Raw genomic sequence first — 19,280 nt, forward strand, 5'->3', positions numbered from 1 at the left:
GAATAAATTATTGAAAAATGACAAAAAGGAAAAAACAACATTCTATTGTCACTAGACAAACACTATTTTACCGTCAAAGGAATTTTGTTTCTCATTTCCACCATAAATAGATACTCTCTCACGCAGTGACGTAGCACTAGTTGACTTCTTCTTAAGCAAGAGAAAATTTAAAAACATGCACGATACAATTCAATTTATATTGTTACTATTTAATAAAAATTACTAGGAAACAAAGAAACATCTTGTTGTACTACTCTATTCATTTTAATTGAATAGTTTTCAATTATTGGCCTTCCCAGTCAATTAATAGACTAAACCATTTTAGGAATTTGATCCACAATATTATGTTTCGTACTTTCATATTTTAACTTATAAAATTGGTCAATTAGCTTTCTGATAATAAAACAGAATTAAGTTATTAATTCATGATTAGTTGAAATTTTTAATATTTCTTAAATATTACTCCCTTTGTCCCTAAAATTTTATCTCACTTTGATCGACGTGGATTTTAAGAAATGTAATGAAAAGTGAACTGAAAAAGTTATTAGAATGTGAGTACTATTTTTATATAAAAGTTTTATATATAATAAAATGTGAGTAAGAATGAGTTAGCGGAATATGAGATCTATTATAAAAAATGGTAAAAAGTGAAATGAGATAAATTTTATAGGATGGATGGAAATAAAAAAATGGAACAAACTTTTAGGAACGGAGGGAGTAATTGATTATTTGAAAATAGAAGTAAACGGTCTAAAAAAATAAAATAATACTGTACTACTTACTATATTTAACAAATGAAGCCATAAATATTTCCACAATCCAAACCCTATTCCTCTTTATTCTAATCTTTTTCATTTAACCCAAGAACCTTAATTCTCTCATTTCATTTCAGAGAAAAGGAGAGGTCGCATAATAGTAATGGCTCCGGTGCCGGGGTTTGCGTTTGATTCACATATAACTATTCATATTTTAAGAGTATCTTTAACTATTTACATTAAATAAATTTATTTTAGTGTTTACTTCAGTCATTTACGTTAAACTCAAATTTAAAAAAATCTTTATTCACTATTTTTTTATTCACAAAATTTGATAAAGTGATAGAGTTTGTTATAGTGTAAACCTAATGATATGTGCATTGTACTAAAAAATCCAAAAAGAGATTGGTTTTGAAGTATCATTGAATCAAATTGACTATTTTATTTTGAATTTTAGCGTATTGTTAGAGATGGTCTAACGAGGTAAACCTAATACTATTTCTACTCATCTATATTGACTGTTGATACAATCCACACACTATTAGGGTGGGTGCGTTTGATTTTTGTCAAAATAAAAAAATGATCTCCTAGACTTAGTGTGTCTTTGTTAATTTGCTAAATCACTTATTTCACTGATTTTTATTACTTATTTTCCCTGATTCATGACTCACGAGGATGGTTGTCTACTTCAATTGAAAGAACCAGTTCAATAAAGGACTGGTCCAACTAGTTCAATCAGGAACTGAAATTGAAAACATATTGACTAATCAATATATCTAGACTTTAAATCGGACCAGTTCGATAGTGAACAATGACTGACCCAAAAATATATATGAATATTAAATTGCATTAGTTAAACAGAAAACTGATCCGACCACAGTCCAACCCATTTAAGTTTCAATTTGTGAAAAGAAAAAATTAAAATCACTAAGCCTGATTATATAAGTCTTCATTGGATGGAACACCAACTACTTATAAAAAAGATGAATTAAAGATAAGATTAAAAAAAAAGCTTTATTAAAAGATTGAAATGGGTCGTATCAGCAGAAACCGAAACTAAGTGTTAATGATATGTTGAAAATTAGAAAAGAGATGATTGTGAATGGCGAGGCAATCAGCAAGTGCCGAACACAGTATATTTGTAAACAACAATAATTATTGACACAGACAGAAATCTCTTTATCAAACTATCTGATTTCAACTTTTTAGGTTCAGTGGACACACCACTCATCAATCTAATCCAAATAAACAATTACACACTCAAATTATTACAGAATATCCCTTGATCAATTCTCTTTATAATTACACACATTTTGCTTCCACCTACTACTTTTCTAGTGTGAGAAAATAAAAGATGGCGAAGAGCACTAGGACTTGTGTGAGGCTTACCGTTATTCTGTATGTATATGCGGCAGTTACTGCAGCAAGAGTGCTGCCCTCTTTTGAAATTTATGATACTTCAAAATATGGGATTTTACAGCTTGGAAATGGTTTGGCACAAACTCCTCAAATGGGGTGACTATACTTTGATCGTATTTTCTTTGTAGTATTATGTTTCACTGAATACATGTTTAATTACTTGATTTTTTGAACAGATGGAATAGCTGGAATTTCTTCAGATGCCGCATTGATGAAAAAGTAATTAGGAAAACAGGTATCTTCTTACCTCTCAAAATATCACACTCCCTCCGTCCCTATATAATTGGTGAGAGGTAAAGGTAGTGTAAGTAATGTTATTCGACAGTGGGGCCACAGGACTGTAGTGGGAAATGACTTTATTATTATAGAACGTACCAAAATGGCAAAATGACTCTATTACTATGGAACAGAGGGAGTAATAAATTAATGATGTGTATAGTTACTGTGTTGTTTAACTCTTTCAAAATTAGAAAGTTCATACTTTTCCGGGACGGACTGAAAGGAAATAATTCATACTTCTCAAGGACGGATGGAGTATTTATGTTGTTCTCAATTTACCTTTTGATTTATGAAATTACATACATATTGTTTTTCATTAATTCAGTTTTATTGATGCTTGTTTTGTCTTTTTGACAGCTGATGCTCTTGTTACTACTGGTTTGGCTAAGCTTGGGTATGTATATGTCAATATAGGTAAATCCAAACACCCAAAATCACATGATTTGTATTGAATGTTTTCATCTGTGATTCCCAGTGTTCTTACATTTGGTGGATATCATGATATGCAGATGATTGTTGGTCTGAACTGGTGAGGAGCTCAGAGGTAGATAAGCATATCTCTCACTGTTGTTAATCATCTTTACTTAGTTCTATATGTAGTTATTATAGTATATGCTATATTGGTATGTGCAAAAAAGCTTTGAAGCATGTGATTGTAATTAATCTTGGATTTTAATACAGGGTAATATGGTTCCTGATTCTAAAGCATTTCCATCAGGCATTAAGGCTCTTGCTGATTATGTGCACTCAAAAGGTCTCAAAATCGGGATCTACTCGGATGCAGGGTATGAAAAATTTTGTGATAACCTTCACAATAATCTTTTCTTTCAAACTCTGTGACAAGCCTTTTTTTGCTTTGTTTTGTTTTAACCTTTAATGTCCTTTGTTCATATGGAATTGGACATCTACAGACTTTATACATGTAGTTCGCCCCGGCTCGCTCAAACATGAAAATGATGACGCAGCACTCTTCGCGTCTTGGGTTGGTTCCTCTTTGCTATAACTTTTTTGTATGGTGTAACCATGATCTGAGGTTCTAAAACCGTCTGTTTTTTGTTGGTTAGGGTATCGATTACTTGAAGTATGACAACTGTTTCAATCTGGGAATTGATCCTAAGGAAAGGTAATTGGTTACACTTATGCTTCCAGATTTTGATATTGGTGGCTTGATATTAATGTAGAGCCACATTGCCAGGTATCCCCCTATGCGCGACGCGTTGAATGCAACAGGAAGAACGATATTCTATTCACTTTGCGAATGGTAAACCTTGTCCACTCTTATTGTTTCCCTTCCTAGATGCCAAGTCTCGAGTTGCATTCTAGTTACATTCTTCGGTTATGATTGTTTCTAGGGGTTTGGATGACCCAGCGTTATGGGCAAGTAAAATCGGCAATAGTTGGCGCACTACAGATGACATTGAAGATACATGGGAAAGGTTCTCAATAGAGACATCAATTTTTTTCATTTTTGTTGTATTAAATTTTATGAGACAAAAATATAGATGATTTTTGTTTAAATCCATTTTTCATTTGCTTGTATCATGTACTGATGTAGTTTGTGTGCCTATGTGGTTTAGCATGACCGCGATTGCTGATATCAACGACAAGTGGGCAGCATATGCTGGACCTGGTGGATGGAATGGTAGAGTCGATATCCACATTCATATGCTCCTGACATCAACCCTGACTCGTTGCTTATTATCTTCGACACATTATGACAGATCCAGATATGTTAGAAGTTGGAAACGGGGGAATGACTTACCAGGAGTATCGGTCCCATTTCAGCATTTGGGCTTTGATGAAGGCACCACTTATCATTGGCTGTGATGTAAGAAATATGACTGCAGAGACATATGAAATTCTTACCAATGAGGAGGTTATTTCTGTAAACCAAGGTAAACACACCTTTTACCTTGAATTCATGGTCTTATTCTTATCAATGCAAAATGGATGCCCCTTTGTTTCTCTTCACCTATATACGTGTATCAGATCCACTCGGTGTCCAGGGGAGAAAATTTTATACATACGGACCCGATGGTTGCTATCAAGTATGTGAAAAAACAGACTCTTTTTGTTATGTAGCATCTAGTTATGATGTACCGATTTGTTTACAGATTTGGGAAGGTCCACTTTCCGGGAAGCGCATAGTGATTATCTTGTGGAACCGGTGTTCAAAAGCTGCGACAATCACAGCCAAATGGGACATGATGGGGCTTGAATCTTTGACCAGCGCCTCTGTCAGAGATCTGTGGAAGGTAAATATGGCTACATTATCATTTTTCTCTTGTTAACTAATTGTTATTCATTGTGTTGTTGCAGCATGAGTATGTTTCTTTGAGCTCAACGAATTCGTTTAGTGCTAAAGTGGAAGCGCACGCCTCTGAAATGTTCGTTCTGACCCCAGCTGCGGCAGCTGCCTCTGCAGCTTAATTGGAAGGCTTTTTGTATGAGGATATGTTCGACCTATTTCTGCTGGTTTGATTTGAATTCCATGAAATATTAGTAGTTGAATGGGGTATTGATTATAAGGATAGTAGAGTGCTATGTTGATGTGGTTAACATCAAGCTGGGTTGGTATTAGAGTGAGTTAGTCTGTTGTGGCATTGCATATCATCAAGCATTTGTATAGTCATAATATATTCATAGTAATATTTCTATAGCAGTGTTGCGTTGTAAAAAGCAGTAAAAATGAAATAAGACAATTAAAAAGGGACAGATTAAAATGAAAAATTGAGATACATAATGTTGGGGTCTATTACTAAAAGTAGTAGTAATATAGTGGTCTATTACCACAATATGGGGTCTACTACTTTTGCATCATTGCTAACTAATAGACCTTTTAAAGTGTAATATTTTCTCTATTCCACTCTAGGTGGAGCATTTCTAATTCGGCATAGGATTTTATATATTGTTGTTTTGTGAGTAAAATGAAGAGAATAAAGTAAGAGAGACGGTAAAAGTAGAGAGAGTGATGTTTCTATATTTAGAAATATGTTATTCAGAATGGGAGATCTTAAAAAAAAAAGAAAATGTGTCACTTAGAGTGAGAATATGCGGTCTATTACCAAAAATAGTAAAAGTGAAGTGAGATAATTAATAAGAGGCAGGCTAAAATGAAAAAAATAGGACACATGATTAAAGACGGATGGAGTACTTCATTTCATTCTGCGAAAACTGTTGAAATGAACCTTTTTTTTATAGATACATGTCTGGATCATTCATTCATTCATCTTTTTTTCCAATGAGGTATATAAAATTTTCTCTGTCTTCTCTTTTTCTTAATTGTTTATTCTATATTTATAGAATATTGTCATGTTCAAATAATAAGATTTGAATGCTAGCATGTTTCTAGAACATAATATTGTTTAAAAGCTATATGGATCTACTTGAAAGTGATGTGATGGAAGCTAATATCTCATGCAAGAAAAAGATGGTCCCAATTTCTTAAATAGTAACCAGACCACCAAAGGAAAAGAAAAGTACTATAAACGTGAGGGTTAAATTCGACGATACACAGCAGCTCGATTAAGAGCCGACTAAGAAGCAGCAGCCAACGACTCGATCAATAGCTGGTATCCTTCAGGCACCATGGCCTGTAACTGTACACACCCTGCCAATGCTGGGACATCGGAGTTCACGTCTAGAAACCTCGCCAGCAACAGTAGCAGATGAAAGTCTGAAATCTGTATCACAAAGGAAAGATTCTTTGCTCGATCCAGATGATTTTTCAACGCCCTCATTGTCACGGGGGTGTTCCTGTTCTCAATAGGAAATGTCGAAGAAAGTGGAGCCTAAAATTATCACAAGAGCTTCCATCAGTGATTATGTGACAAGAAAACATATCATATAAACATCATTAGAGATTTTCCCTTGCAAATAGTAGTCTTCTTAACCTCCCTCCCTCGCCTATTTTCACAACGATTTTCCAAATGATGTGTCACGAAACTGGGGATAATATACAACCAATCATCAAGATTCAATTCAATTCAATTCAATTCTATTGTTAGGCTCTAAATTGGATTGATTACTAATATCACATTCAGCTTGTATCACAACCGATGTGGGATAATTATATTCTATAATGGAAAGTATGCCAAAAGATGCCAAAAGCAGCCAACACAATTATGCAACGACATTCTTTGAAAGAAAATAACGAAATCTACAGCCTAAAGGAGCTAGAAACAACAACCTACTCAGCATCATTTGCTTCCATTTGAAAAGTATAGAAAATTAATAGCTCTGTTCAATTCTATTAGCTCTACTTCGTAATGAAAACACAAACAAACAATGAATATGGGTTTGTAAACCAAAAAGGATGGACATCAAACAATAGTCCAAGTATTTGCAGGTATATTCATGAGAAGATTCGGATAAACTGGATGGAAGGACGAAAGGAGCATGTTATGAACATGCTGAGCCACAGATTAACTGCAACGGGATGAAGGGTATTTTGAACTGAGAGAATCCAAACCAAACTTTATATTGAAAGTCGAACTTTCCCCATGTGCCAAGCACCAATGTTTCAGCCTGCTCAAACAGAAAATCTGCTAACTTGACTAAGATGACATTTCTGATGATCCTATACGACTCAACTCTATTTCATTAATGATGAACCAAAGTAGGGTTCCTATAACAAAAGCACAGTCAATCCATTTATTCTGATCCTGAATAACTTAATCCTAAATAACTCTATCAATTAAGGAAATTCGAGATACCTTAGACAATAGCATAATCAGAGATTTCAGGTACAGAATCCATCTTAGCAACACCTACCAGTGGGTTAGAGAATTTCATTTAGAAATTGTATCTACAAGAGCGTGTTACCAGAGCAACAAACTCTATGATGACGATAAAAAGGATCATGTAGTCATTGTGAGACTGCTTTCGACTAAAAAGACTATCTTGCTTTTTGAAAATATTCCTAAAAATATTATCATTAAGGACCTCGTAGCAGTCGTCCATAAAATTCACTCTATCCTAGCTAGTCTAAGCCAAATAACAAATACTCAAGTATTCTATCGCTAGCTATCTGAAATGAATAAACAGTCATGTTGTTGTTTAGGATACACGAGAAACTCACACGTGTGAAACCCCAATACAATAAAACATATGAATCACATAAGGAAACCAATGTTTAGCTAAATCATTAATTAATTTTGAGAGCTAACTCAATGTAGTTTCAATAATAAGAAATGAATAAAGAAAAGAAAAGGCTAACCTGATGATCAGCAATCTTGACAACCACCATGAAGAAGTCATTATCCACATCCTTAGTGTCTTTCCCTCCAACAACCACATCCTTCTTCATCCTCGACAACTTAGGATCAATCTCCTCTTGCACATCCCGCTCGAACCAGCCCTCTTTAAACAACCTTACACATACATCACTCATTTGAAAAGCCTCAAAATGCACAGCAGCTCCCCCATCCTCATCCACCTCCAGTTTCACAACAGCAGTCACCCACTCCTTCAAATCCCCCTCCGCCTGAAGCTCCACCGCCTGCAACACCTCCAGATTCGACATCGTGTAGTCCTTCTTATCTTGGCTAACCGTCTGCATGAAAATAAACCCGACCCTCCTCATCCCCAGCCCCGAAGCAATGGCCTCAACCATCTTCTCCTCTCAGGATCCCTCAAAAGGATCAAATTCTCCTCCGTCCCCTGCTGTGGCGGCTCGTAGACGAAATCAACCTCCACCTTCCCCTCCTCCAACACCGTCCCGTACATAAAACCGCCGCGCTTCACCGCAAAAGCCAAGCTTTCGTTCACGTATCGCTGGAACGCGTTCGCGGCGTCGCGATCAAACGAGACGAGGTCGCAATGAGGGCTCTCCTGGTGCGTGATCCTCATCTGCTTCGCAATCAGGTCGTCCATCGTCATCTTCTTCCCAAACGACCCGGACGGGTGGAAGGCCGGCCCCGCCACCGTGCGTTCGCCCTCGTAGGCGAGGTACACAATGGAGCCGTGGCCGATGTTGAGGGCGGCCAGCCCGGTGTTGGGGTTGATCATGTCCGTGAACCGGGTGAGATCGGTTTGGGATTTCGCAAGAAGCAAATTTTGATTGGTGGAGAGAATCTGGGCATGCACGGGCACCTGGAGCTGGGATTCGATGGCGGACTTGAGCGCGGCGACGGTGGCGGGAGGGTTGTCGATTGAGACGCGCTCAAGACCGTCTCGGCTCCGGATTCTGATCATCATATTTGCTTCAACTGTACAGAGATAAGTGGTTGGGGAATTTCAATTCAACAAACAATTGGTGGGCGCTGGTTCTATAAATCAGTGTCCTACCATACTAAGCAGTGTATCTGTGGAATTCAATAATTGGAGAGGAACAAGAGTTTGATGGAGAAGGAAACTAGAATTTCGGAAAGAATTTACAGTAGATCACGCTTTATTTCTTCTCCTCTGCCCTTTTTTCTGTTTCTTCTCGATTTTCCTTTTCGGTTTCAAGGCTTCTGTTTCTAACTCCGCTATGAACTACTTCCACAATCCACTCCATCATTCCAACAGTAAGTGAGGCGCTCTTTGGACTATCAAAGTGAGGCGTATCCTTTTATCATAATAGGAGTAAAACAATACTCTATTTCTTTTTACTTAATATTCTTTCTTACTTTTTCCGTATATTTGTTTTCACTCTTCATTGAACTACTAAATTTCATTTTATTCCAAAAAAAAAATGTCTCACTTTCTTTTTTAGTTTATCTCAATAAAGAGATTACATTTCCAATACTAGAAAAAGTTTAGTCTCACAATAATACAAATATTATTTTTTCACTTTGCACCTAACTCACCACAAGTGTGACATCTTTTGTGAGACAGAAAAGGTACAACTAAAAACTTGTGCCTAAAAATATGTGTCACGTACAGTGGGACAGAGGAAGTACTATAAATACTTTGCCATTTAATATTGTCTCGTAACGTCAAGGAAAAAAAACTCTTGTTATATACTGCATTCGTCCTATAATAAAAGCCATATTTAGTTTAGTACGGGTTTAAGAAATGTAAAAAAAAGTTAGTTGAATAAGTTAGTCTCATTTTGCCATTTTTGGATGTCCACAAAACAGTCACATTTCTAAAGTTAGAATATTTCACTTTCATAGTTTACCCACTTTTTCTCTTCCATCTCTTAGTTTACCTATTTTTCTTCATATCTATTACTTTATCTATTTTTTCTCTCATCTCTCTTACTTTATTAATTTCTCATTCAAACCCGTGCCGTGCACAAATGGCACCATTTTTTATGGACGGAGAGAATATTAATTTTATAATAAAATATGAGTAAAATAAGTGTGGAATATGAGGTATGCTTAACATTTATGCTAAAAATGACGAAAATGACAAAATAAGACTATTAATAGACAAAGGAGGGACTATGAGATTGGTCAGTTAAGTACTCCCTCCGTCACAACAAAGTTGCGTCGTATTCCTTTTTGGATGTCCAAACTAAGTTGAGTCATTTCCTTTTCTGACAAAAAAAAAAAAAACATCCAATCACTCTTAGTACTTTTTTTTCATTACCTACTTTACTCTGTCTTTATCTATCTTATTTTACTCATCTCTCCTACTTTTCAACACAATTTCTATAATTTCTTAAGCTATGTGTCTAAAAGTTTTGACTCAACTTAGTTGGAACAGACATAGTATTTGTTTTTTTTTTGAAAGGCAGTATGAACTTTCTAATTTTAGAATAGTTAACAACACATTATCCTAACACATCATTTTATTTACAACTTATACCGTTGTACTACACTACTAATGATGTGGAGTGCACTCTTACACTAATTATATTACCTTTTATCTCTCTTTCTCTTACTTTACCAATTATGCATTAAAACTCATGCTGAATCAAATGTTCATACTTTTTAGTTATGGAGGGAGTATTACTAACTATACTTAATCCATTAAAAATGCAATGTTTTCCTTTTCGGGTTGTCCTAATAAAAATACAACATTTTTTAAAAATAACTAACATCATCTCTTCTCTTTCTTCTCTCTTACTTACTCTTCTCCATTAACTAACAAAACAACCCTGCATAAAATCTCGTGCTAAAAAACGAATGTTTCAAATCTGACGAACAAAGGGATGAGCCTCAGTTAGGGAAGTTGTACCCCATTCCATATCGGAGAATGGAGTGAAGTTGGAATCGGTATATAATTATTATCGAACCTCAATTAGTTTGAAGTCTTTTGGGAGTGACCCAAAAAACAAATCCTTACAAACTTGACTCGCTCAAAGCAGATGATATCAAATTAATGTGCATTCAATGATCCTAACAAAATTTTCACATTTTTTGTATACTTTTTACTTAAAAAATATATTGTCGATTTTTATAATAGACAATTGCCAACACAGAAATAAATGCCATGTCAATAATGCCACATAATCCTTAACTAACTTCTAAACGCTAAGAGCATCCATAATAGCACGGACTAGCTAATAGCCTAGCATTAGAACTAACCAAAAACACATTCTGCCACGTCACTAGGACTTTCCACAGCCTGCCACGTCATTAGGACTTCACACAGCCCAGTAATAGGCTAGCACTAGGACTAGCTAATGCTAGGGTTGACAATTTTTGATACGACATGATAACACGCACGAACCGGCACGAAATTAATGGGTTTGAGTTAGAGCTTATTGGGTTCGTGTCCTTATCGGGTCGACCCGTTAAGGACACGAAAATTTCGTGTCGTGTTCGTGTCATGTTCGTGTTATCCGTTAACAAATAATATTTTAATATTATTAATTCTTATTATTTTCATTTTTCAATACTTATTAAATTGACTCTCATAGTCTCATACGGTCATATCTAATTTAAATCATTTAAATATTTAATCATTCTCCAATACGTGTTGCTATAGTGTCGTGTTGACCCGAAGTGGTTCGTGTCGTTAATTAGTTTGTGTCGTGTTTGTGTCGTGTTCGTGTCTGAGGGTAGCGGGTCATGTTCGTGTTCGTGTTTGGGATTTTCTTAACGGGTCGTGTTCGTGTTATCGTGTTCATGTCGTTATCGTGTCGATACGATAACGACCCGACACGCACGATTTGCCACCCCTAACCGACGCCATAGCCATGCAAATAAATTGGCAAATACAATTAATTCATTTTTTATTAGTATCATATAACAGTGATAAAACATTTTGTTTGAATTATGTAATTAGCCCTAAAATGATGATAAAATATTTTGTAGGAGTATAATTTGTCCTAAACCACCATGATATTTTTGCATCAGAAATCGAGAGTTAGAGTGTTAGACATTGTTGTTGAAACGTAAAATATACAATGTCACAAAGTGTGCTGGAACAAGTGAAAATCGCACAAACAAAAAAAGGGTCACCCTCAGCATCCAGACTAAATCTATTCCTCTCAAATTTATCGATCAGAAACTACCATTTAGGGGTTCTCTTTCTCGAAAACGTCACTTGCATGTTTCCAGTTTACAACTTTCCATATATTCTTCAAGTAATCGGGCCTCACATTCTTGTACTGCAGAAAGCAAAGCAATGAAACGACATCAACGCTAAGATTTGCATAGCCGGTGAGATAAGAGACTAACTAAACTAAAAGCCAAAATGCGCACGGCAAGGGATGAATGAATGAATGCACGGCTTGTGTATGCCTCAGAGGCAAGTAACGTGTCAAGCACAATAATTAACCAAGATATGTAATACTACTAGAAGCCTTGCTACTGCGACCATTGTCGATTAGCAGCTGTAAACAAGCAGTGGACTTTCGAACATTGAGAATTGGCTACAAATAACAAGTTCAATAAGAGGAAGTACCTGCAAATAGTATGCATGTTCCCAGACATCAATACCAAGCAGAGGGACCAACCTAGCTCCTTTACTAACAAGTGGATCCTGCTATAGAACACAACGAAAACAGTACGGAAAGTTACATCAAATCAGAATTCTGAACTCAGTAATTTATTGATTTCTTTCTAGCTTTTGAGTGACAGGGCAAGCATGCTAGTTTCAAGTTCAACAATGTAACGAACCTGCAAGCACTGGGTGCAAAATCAAACACATGTGAACTGAGCATGGTTAAGCAGCAAAAGTAGAATTAAAAGATCATATATATAGGCGGTGCTAGGTTTCCCAGATAAATTAGTACCAATATATAATCTAGGATTGAGTTGTGAGATTATTTTAGTTAGAGAGGGTTGCCTATGACTAATTATCACGTGATTATCCATCTAGGATTGAGTTGTGGGATTCAATCTCAAGAACCAAACACAATACATATCTAATCTAAAGATATAATCTTGCCAACCGAACAGCACCACTGTTTCTTCTAGAACAGAACAAACGAGACTTGCCTGATTTTCGGTGGTCTCTACTACCAAGCGCTTGAATTCTTTGTCCAAACCAAGCCACTAGAAAAACCAATTAAGCAGTTAAGGATATATACCATTCAGAAGCATCATATGCAAATAACCACTGTGATAGAGAAAATATATTCATACCACCCATCCCGAACCCTGAACAGCAGCACCTTCTGCACTCATCTTTTTTATTAGAGCTTCAAAAGATCCAAAGTTGTTGTCGATGGCCCAACGCAAAGGACCACGAGGAGGCTCACCGCCACCAGCCTAAAAGAGATATTACTTAGTAAAAAGAGGATTTTGTGCCCAAAATTTCAACAATAAAATAGAAACACAACTAGCAAACATTAATTGGTTTACATACACGAACAGGAGCAAGACTCTTCCAGAAAATCGAGTGATTAACATGACCTGTCAAAGAAAAGTTTCAATAGCTTGGCCACATAACAAGCATAAGTAGCCAGAACAAGACATTGCCTTCTTCGTCAACAATCTGATATACAATGCAAATTGCAATTTGATTGAGAAAGGAACAATTACAATGTAATTTCCAGATACACTAAATCAATTAGAACATCAGAGTGAAAGCACATAAATGCCAAAAATTAAGAAAAAAGAAAATTGAGAAATGGAAGAAATTGGAATTGAGATATACCTCCTCCGTTGAATTTGATAGCGCTCTGAAGCTTGACAGTGGTGGAGGCATCGCCTTTAGCGGAGGCTGCTTCGAGCTGCTCAAGTGCCTTGTTGTAATTGGTGATGTAAGTTTGGTGGTGCTTCTGGTGGTGAAGCTGCATGATCTCGGAGCTGATGGCGGGCTCCAGATCGCCGTAGTCGTAGGGAAGATCAGGCAGAGAGAAAGTGTGGAGGCCACGGGAGGCGAGAGGAGCTGCCGGATTTCTGGTGATTAGGGTTCGGAACGCCATTAGAGTAACTGGCTACTTCTTCCGGCGAAATTTGCAAAGGCAATTTCAACTACTACTCTTGGAGTCCTGTTTTTTCATTTCAATTCAGGAATAAAAATCCTATTTCACCTTTTTACCATAAATGATCCTTCCTACTCTTTTATCTCTTATATTAGATCATTATTTACCAACAGTACGCTATTTATTTTTTCTCTTTATCTCTTTTACTTTATCTTTTATTAAAACTCGTGTCAAACCCAAAGTGCATATCTTTGAGAATGGAAGAGTAGTATATAGGCCTTCATTTCACTTACATTTTATTTAAAACTAATAGGGTAAAATACTATTTTAGTCCTAAACATATGACCGAAATATGAATTTGATGAAGAATATTTCAAAACTCGAGTCCTAAAACAAATGAACTTTTTACAGTTTCATCAAAAACTAACGGTTAACGAACGATCGGTGAAATTTTAACTAAATTAGAATATTAATTCATAATTAAATAAAATATAATAGAAAATAAAATTTCATTTTTATCTCTTTTCTTCTCTCTCATCCTATCTCTCTTTCTCCTCTCCTGGAGCCGGTGGCCGGAGCTCCTGTGATTTGTGGCTGACGGGAAAGAAGAATGACGGGAAAGAAGAAGAGAGATTGGATGGGAGAGAAGAAGAGAGACAATGTGAATTTTTATTTTTTTTATTCCTTTTTTATTTTAATTCAATTAATCATGGTTTAACATTTTAATTTAGTTAAAATTTCACTAAATATCTGTTGACCCGTTAGTTTTTTAAGGAACCGTAAAAAAAAGATCGATCCGACGACGATTTCATTTGTTTAGGACTCAATTTTCAAAAAGTGGATTTTTTGGACCAACTTCGTATTTCGACCATATGTTTAGGACCAAAATAGTACTTTACTAAAACTAATGTATATAAGTGGGACTCATATTACAATAACTTTTTTTTATCCACTTTTATTAACCGTTCTTAACCAATGGTATTACAGTTTAAATTTTAAATTTTAAATTATGATACTTTTCACTTGTATTTTGGATAAACGTTATTTTTATTGGCGTCTAATGTGAATCAAATGTATGATTTACATTCCACAATTTTGTATGGTTTTATTATAATTTTAGACTTATAAAAATATATTATTATCGTTGTAAGAGGTGAAAAGGGAAGTGAAACGGAGCAAGGATGGAGAAATTAGTTGAATCATAATATAGAAAGATGCTAGCAAATACTCCCTTCGTTCCATAATAGGAGTCATATTTGATGTAGGCACGGATTTTAAGAGATGTATAAAATAGTGGGTTGGAAAAGTTAGTGGAACATGAAGTCCACTTTTCTATATTAGTTTTATAATAGAATGTGAGTGAGATGAACGTAGAACTGACCTACTTACCATTAATGGTAAAAGTGAAATATGACTTTTATTGTGGAACAAACCGAAATGATAAAATATGACTCTTAGTGTGAGATGGAGGGAGTACGAAGAAGATCTGCCATTAGATTTAAAGTAGTTTTTGGAGAAAGAAAAGGTAGAACTGACAAAGGAGAAAAGTAAGCGTGAGAAAAATGGAAGAAAAAATAAAACCACCGTTCCATTTCACGAGAGCATTGTTACTACGATTTTGTTATGCTTTCTAATATATTGCTTGGCTGAACTCCTTCATTGTTGCTCCGAACATGATGTTGGACGTTGTATAGATGAAATGCTTGTGATATTGTAATTTTCCATTGTCATTGTCATCTCGGATTAGTTAGATGGATCTTTCATCTTATGTGCATGTTAAGGGTTGATTCCTCTAGTCTTTCCTATCTCTTTCTCTTTAACATGAGATTAGATGAAAAATATAGATGACAAACTATTGATAGAGATATGTTTAGACGACAGATTAATAATGGATTTAATAGAATGATCATATTGTAATTGGTTGTAGCTTGTCGATCATCCATAGAATCTAGAGTCGATGAAAATGACCTCATGGATAAGTGTTCAACTAACTAGGAGTTAACACGTAGTAGTTTAAAATGTTTAATGTTAGCAAAATCAAGTGTTTTCCACATTTCAGTGTACTCGAATGGATCTCCACCTAAAATTATTACTCCGTATTGTTTAATATAGTTGATATCTTCCTCTCCTTTATTTAATTCCAGATGTTATCCGTCACAAATTAGTGAAGTTTCTTATGCTATTTTAAATTCACTAGACTTGCATTTCTGTCCATTTATTTTTTTGTTCCATGCCACAAATTTGTTTAGTCAATGAGAGATAAATATGATACTATTAAAAATGTGATTGAAGTAACCTCAGTTGAGTGGTTTTATTGCCATCCAATATCACTCCAAAAAAGAAAAGCAGCGCATACATATCGGCCTAAGCGGGTGCAAACCTACCACCACAGCAATCGAGCCATTCATTTAATTATTTTAAATGGCAAAGAAAAAAAATTCAAATACTTGCTACAAGTTCAAGTTAAGTAGCTAAAACTGTGCTCCTTCAAATGTTTGTCCAAACTGCCAATTAGCCGCTGCAACGTTGTTGCTGATAATGGTCCTTCCGTCGCTAGTGGTGACTTGGAAAGACAGGGCTTGGCCGTTTAGGTCGGAGTTGCTTTGCCAGTTCTGGCCCCAGTTCCTCGACATGGCTTGCCATCCCATGTTTGATCCTTTAATTGAGATGGATTGGATGTCTCCGGCTCCACCCACGTTCGTGACCAGGACAAGATTAAAGAATGCGTGCCCGTTGATTGTGAACCTTATTCCTCCCTTCTTGTTACAAGGCACCCTGCACCATGCCATAATATAGATTAATAAATCTTTTTTGGAGATGTGATACCATTATGATTCCTAGCAAATGTCTCAATTATTAGTCCATTGAGGTTAGTTGCATCTTATATTCTGCTTCATTTTATTGTTTCCTTTTATTACATCAATCACAATAAAAGCGTCCTAAAAACAAAAAATTAATTAAGAAAATTAGTCATACGCTTTCTTTTGCGTCCTTAGTTGTAATTATTTTTAAAAAAATTTCCAAACACTACCAATTGAGTCTCAATTTTTGTGTCCTTAAATAAAAAAGTTTTTTTTAGTAGAGTAGCACTACATCAATCACAATAAACGCGACTTAGTAAATTTTACAAGAAGGGATGCAACAGTACCTTCGAAAAGAAATGGGGACGATTCCGGCACTGTATTTGGCAATTTGCAAGTAAGCAGGCTGAGCTAGATCGAAATGTTGGCGAGGAGGATTGCACCACCCACCATTGTCGTTGGGCAGCGACGGGTTGGACGGGCAGAAATTAGTGGCGGTGACTGTGATCGTGCCAGGCAAACACGATTGAGGGTCATCGGAGCAGGATAGCTCGTAGCAGGCCCCACAACTCAGCCCATTGTTGAAAAGAGCAGTACTCAGCGCAGCTGTGTTTGTACCGTAGCCTGTGGTATACAAGTTACCGTAGCCACAAGCACCTCCTACATTGTAACCACATAAATTGTTACAACTTAGCAAGTGTAACAAATGACATTGTTTATAATGAATAAAAATAAAAACTCACCCATGGTTCCGGAAGCATCAGCGCCACCGTAGAAAGTGGCGTGGGCGCTGTCCCAACCGCTGTAGTCAGAGTAAGCGCGGCATAGGCAAACGGCGGCGAGTGAGAGGACTAGCAGAGGGAGAGAAGCAAGAGAGTGTAGGGATTCCATTGACAAACCAAAGTGTATTACATATATTCTTTAGAGAGAGGGGAAGGTGTTAGTAGATGCCTTATTTATGCAAAGGAAATTCATATAATAGGAGGATAAAATAATGTAGTAACTGACAATGAAGTGAGAACCACAAGAAGTGAATCAAATCTGATAGTATACGTTAATTTAGGAAATGTTGCACATGCATTTGCACCAACTTGAACCACCAATTGAATCTCACATGTTTTTCTTTTTTTGTTATACTACTAAATTTGTTGTTGCATTTAAATCGCTTTGACTAAATTTGCTTGAAATTACACTCCTCAGTTCTCATCATGGGAGATACGGGCAGTATTTGACTCTTCATAATTTGAGACTTAAGAAACCAGCAACTGTTGTAGCCATATTAATTAAAAATTGAGATGGCAAAAGTCAAGTTCACTTAGACTCTTGATTTAGGGGTGTGTTTAGATTATTTTATTTGAATAACTAGTTATATACATATAGTATACTCCCTCCATTTCAATTAAATTGAAAGCATAACTTTTGAACGGGAGATTAAGAAATTATGGTCAATGAATTAAATTAAATTAAAATAAAATAAAATTAAATAGGGAAAGAAAAAAAAAAAGTAGGAGATAAAGAGAGAATAAAATAGGTAATGATATAAATTAAAAGTAATTAGATATTTTTTTTTTCAAAAAATAAAATGACTCTCTTGTCCCAACTAAGTTGAGTCGTATTTCTCTTTGGAATGTCCCAACTACATTCAGTCATTTTACTTTTTTAATAAAAAATAAAATATCCAATCACTTTTACTTTATTTCACCATCTACTTTACTATCTCTTTATCTTTCATACTTTATTCATCTCTATTACTTTTCAACACAATTTTATAATCTCTCTGCTCAAACAAGTTAATTAGAACTAAGGGATTATACTATATAGTCAATCCGCTGCATTTTCAGATATTTTCAAATAATTAGGTAGACATTTAAAAGAAAAAATCGGTGACTTGAAGAAATGGTGTGTGCATCTGGATTCCAGCTTCGTAGTTAAAACCAATGACGGACCTAGGTGGGGTCGCGTGGGGTCGGCCGACCCCACCGCAGGTCCGTTAGTGATGTCGTGTAGCTTCATAATCGACAGCCAACTGAAGGAAACTCCGCCCTCCGACCCCACGAAAGGTATACCTTCATCTCTATTGAAGAGAAATGAGGAAGGGAGTAACTGGAAAATTAGAGAGAAAAAGAAAGGAAAGGATAGAAATACAGAGAAAGTGTTATTGTGGAGGTGAAGAAAAAGAATGAACTTGAGGAGAAAGTTGAATTGAAGAAGAGAGCTTGATGAGAAAAAGATGCAGAATCAAGGAAAGAGAATTGTGGAAGAAGAAGAGAGGCGCCGTGTATTATTACTATTCTTTTTAAAAAAATTAATTTATGTTATAACTAATTAATATATTTAAGTACTACTATAGCAGTTTAATCTATGTGTAATTCATCTAGCTATAGTAGTTTATGAGTAAATTATAGTTGTGTACTTGTATGATGTATTCCTTGCATTTTAAGATTAACTACCGTGCATAATAACATAAAAATAAATTCTAAATTTTAAATTTTTTTATAATAATTATTTTAAAAAATATATATTTTAAATAATAATAAATAAATTAGTAAGTATATATTACTAATTCTTTTATCCGACCCCACGATTTCTATTTTCTGGGTCCGTCATTGGTTAAAACCCACCCACAAAATTTGCATTTCAAATTCGTAGATATATACTTTGTCACGTTTAGTATTTCAAATTTTAGGTCCAGCACCTACAATAGCGCCATCTCCAAATTCAGCCACAAAATCCACCTCAACTTATTTCACCATTTTCATCTTTTTTTATTTTTTA

At 35.5% G+C, this 19,280-nt stretch overlaps 4 protein-coding genes across 5 annotated transcripts; 1 reads left to right on the plus strand and 3 right to left on the minus strand.

The window, feature by feature from the left end:
- The first annotated feature begins 2,044 nt into the window (after positions 1 to 2,044).
- Positions 2,045 to 5,183, plus strand: LOC125190691 (alpha-galactosidase 3-like). Its single transcript, XM_048088059.1, is given in 15 exon segments — positions 2,045 to 2,270; positions 2,351 to 2,409; positions 2,811 to 2,867; positions 2,963 to 2,997; positions 3,135 to 3,238; positions 3,365 to 3,376; positions 3,378 to 3,435; positions 3,518 to 3,576; positions 3,649 to 3,714; positions 3,806 to 3,889; positions 4,031 to 4,095; positions 4,175 to 4,348; positions 4,443 to 4,501; positions 4,568 to 4,708; positions 4,773 to 5,183. Coding segments are annotated over 15 exon segments (1,245 nt in total). The 5' UTR covers positions 2,045 to 2,109; the 3' UTR covers positions 4,884 to 5,183.
- A 583-nt stretch (positions 5,184 to 5,766) lies between these two features.
- Positions 5,767 to 8,990, minus strand: LOC125190693 (NPL4-like protein 1). The gene is given in 3 exon segments (XM_048088060.1): positions 5,767 to 6,244; positions 7,672 to 8,078; positions 8,081 to 8,990. Coding segments are annotated over 3 exon segments (1,233 nt in total). The 5' UTR covers positions 8,652 to 8,990; the 3' UTR covers positions 5,767 to 5,989.
- Positions 8,991 to 11,652: 2,662 nt separating this feature from the next.
- Positions 11,653 to 13,782, minus strand: LOC125187399 (superoxide dismutase [Mn], mitochondrial-like). Of its 2 annotated transcripts, none has more exons than XM_048083988.1 (6): positions 13,434 to 13,782; positions 13,143 to 13,189; positions 12,920 to 13,045; positions 12,773 to 12,829; positions 12,237 to 12,314; positions 11,653 to 11,940 (listed from the first exon to the last, which is right to left on the minus strand). In XM_048083988.1, exons 1-6 carry the CDS (start codon positions 13,702 to 13,704, stop codon positions 11,848 to 11,850), a joined length of 672 nt encoding a protein of 223 aa, XP_047939945.1. In that variant the 5' UTR covers positions 13,705 to 13,782; the 3' UTR covers positions 11,653 to 11,847. The 2 variants fall into 2 exon arrangements, with proteins under 2 accessions (XP_047939945.1, XP_047939944.1); XM_048083987.1 differs by having other exon boundaries at positions 11,697 to 11,940; positions 12,237 to 12,317.
- A 2,203-nt stretch (positions 13,783 to 15,985) lies between these two features.
- Positions 15,986 to 17,442, minus strand: LOC125186250 (expansin-A4-like). The gene is made up of 3 exons (XM_048082602.1): positions 17,249 to 17,442; positions 16,853 to 17,165; positions 15,986 to 16,479 (listed from the first exon to the last, which is right to left on the minus strand). The coding sequence occupies exons 1-3, from the start codon at positions 17,394 to 17,396 to the stop codon at positions 16,176 to 16,178; spliced, it is 765 nt and encodes a 254-aa protein (XP_047938559.1). The 5' UTR covers positions 17,397 to 17,442; the 3' UTR covers positions 15,986 to 16,175.
- Positions 17,443 to 19,280: the final 1,838 nt, after the last annotated feature.

Source organism: Salvia hispanica, chromosome 5 (assembly GCF_023119035.1).
Source record: "Salvia hispanica cultivar TCC Black 2014 chromosome 5, UniMelb_Shisp_WGS_1.0, whole genome shotgun sequence".
Taxonomy (NCBI): Eukaryota; Viridiplantae; Streptophyta; class Magnoliopsida; order Lamiales; family Lamiaceae; genus Salvia; species Salvia hispanica.

Bases quoted from the DNA above. Each gene is read 5' to 3' on its own strand.
- LOC125187399 (XM_048083987.1), bottom strand. From the start codon at position 13,704: ATGGCGTTCCGAACCCTAATCACCAGAAATCCGGCAGCTCCTCTCGCC. The intron at 12,830-12,919 runs GTATGAATATAT...TGGTTTTTCTAG, and splicing joins TTCAGGGTTCGGGATGGGTG to TGGCTTGGTTTGGACAAAGA. The intron at 11,941-12,236 runs GTACTTCCTCTT...TGCTTTCTGCAG, and splicing joins AACATGCATACTATTTGCAG to TACAAGAATGTGAGGCCCGA.
- LOC125186250 (XM_048082602.1), bottom strand. From the start codon at position 17,396: ATGGAATCCCTACACTCTCTTGCTTCTCTCCCTCTGCTAGTCCTCTCA. The intron at 17,166-17,248 runs GTGAGTTTTTAT...GTTACAATGTAG, and splicing joins TGATGCTTCCGGAACCATGG to GAGGTGCTTGTGGCTACGGT. The intron at 16,480-16,852 runs GTACTGTTGCAT...GGCATGGTGCAG, and splicing joins GTCCCCATTTCTTTTCGAAG to GGTGCCTTGTAACAAGAAGG.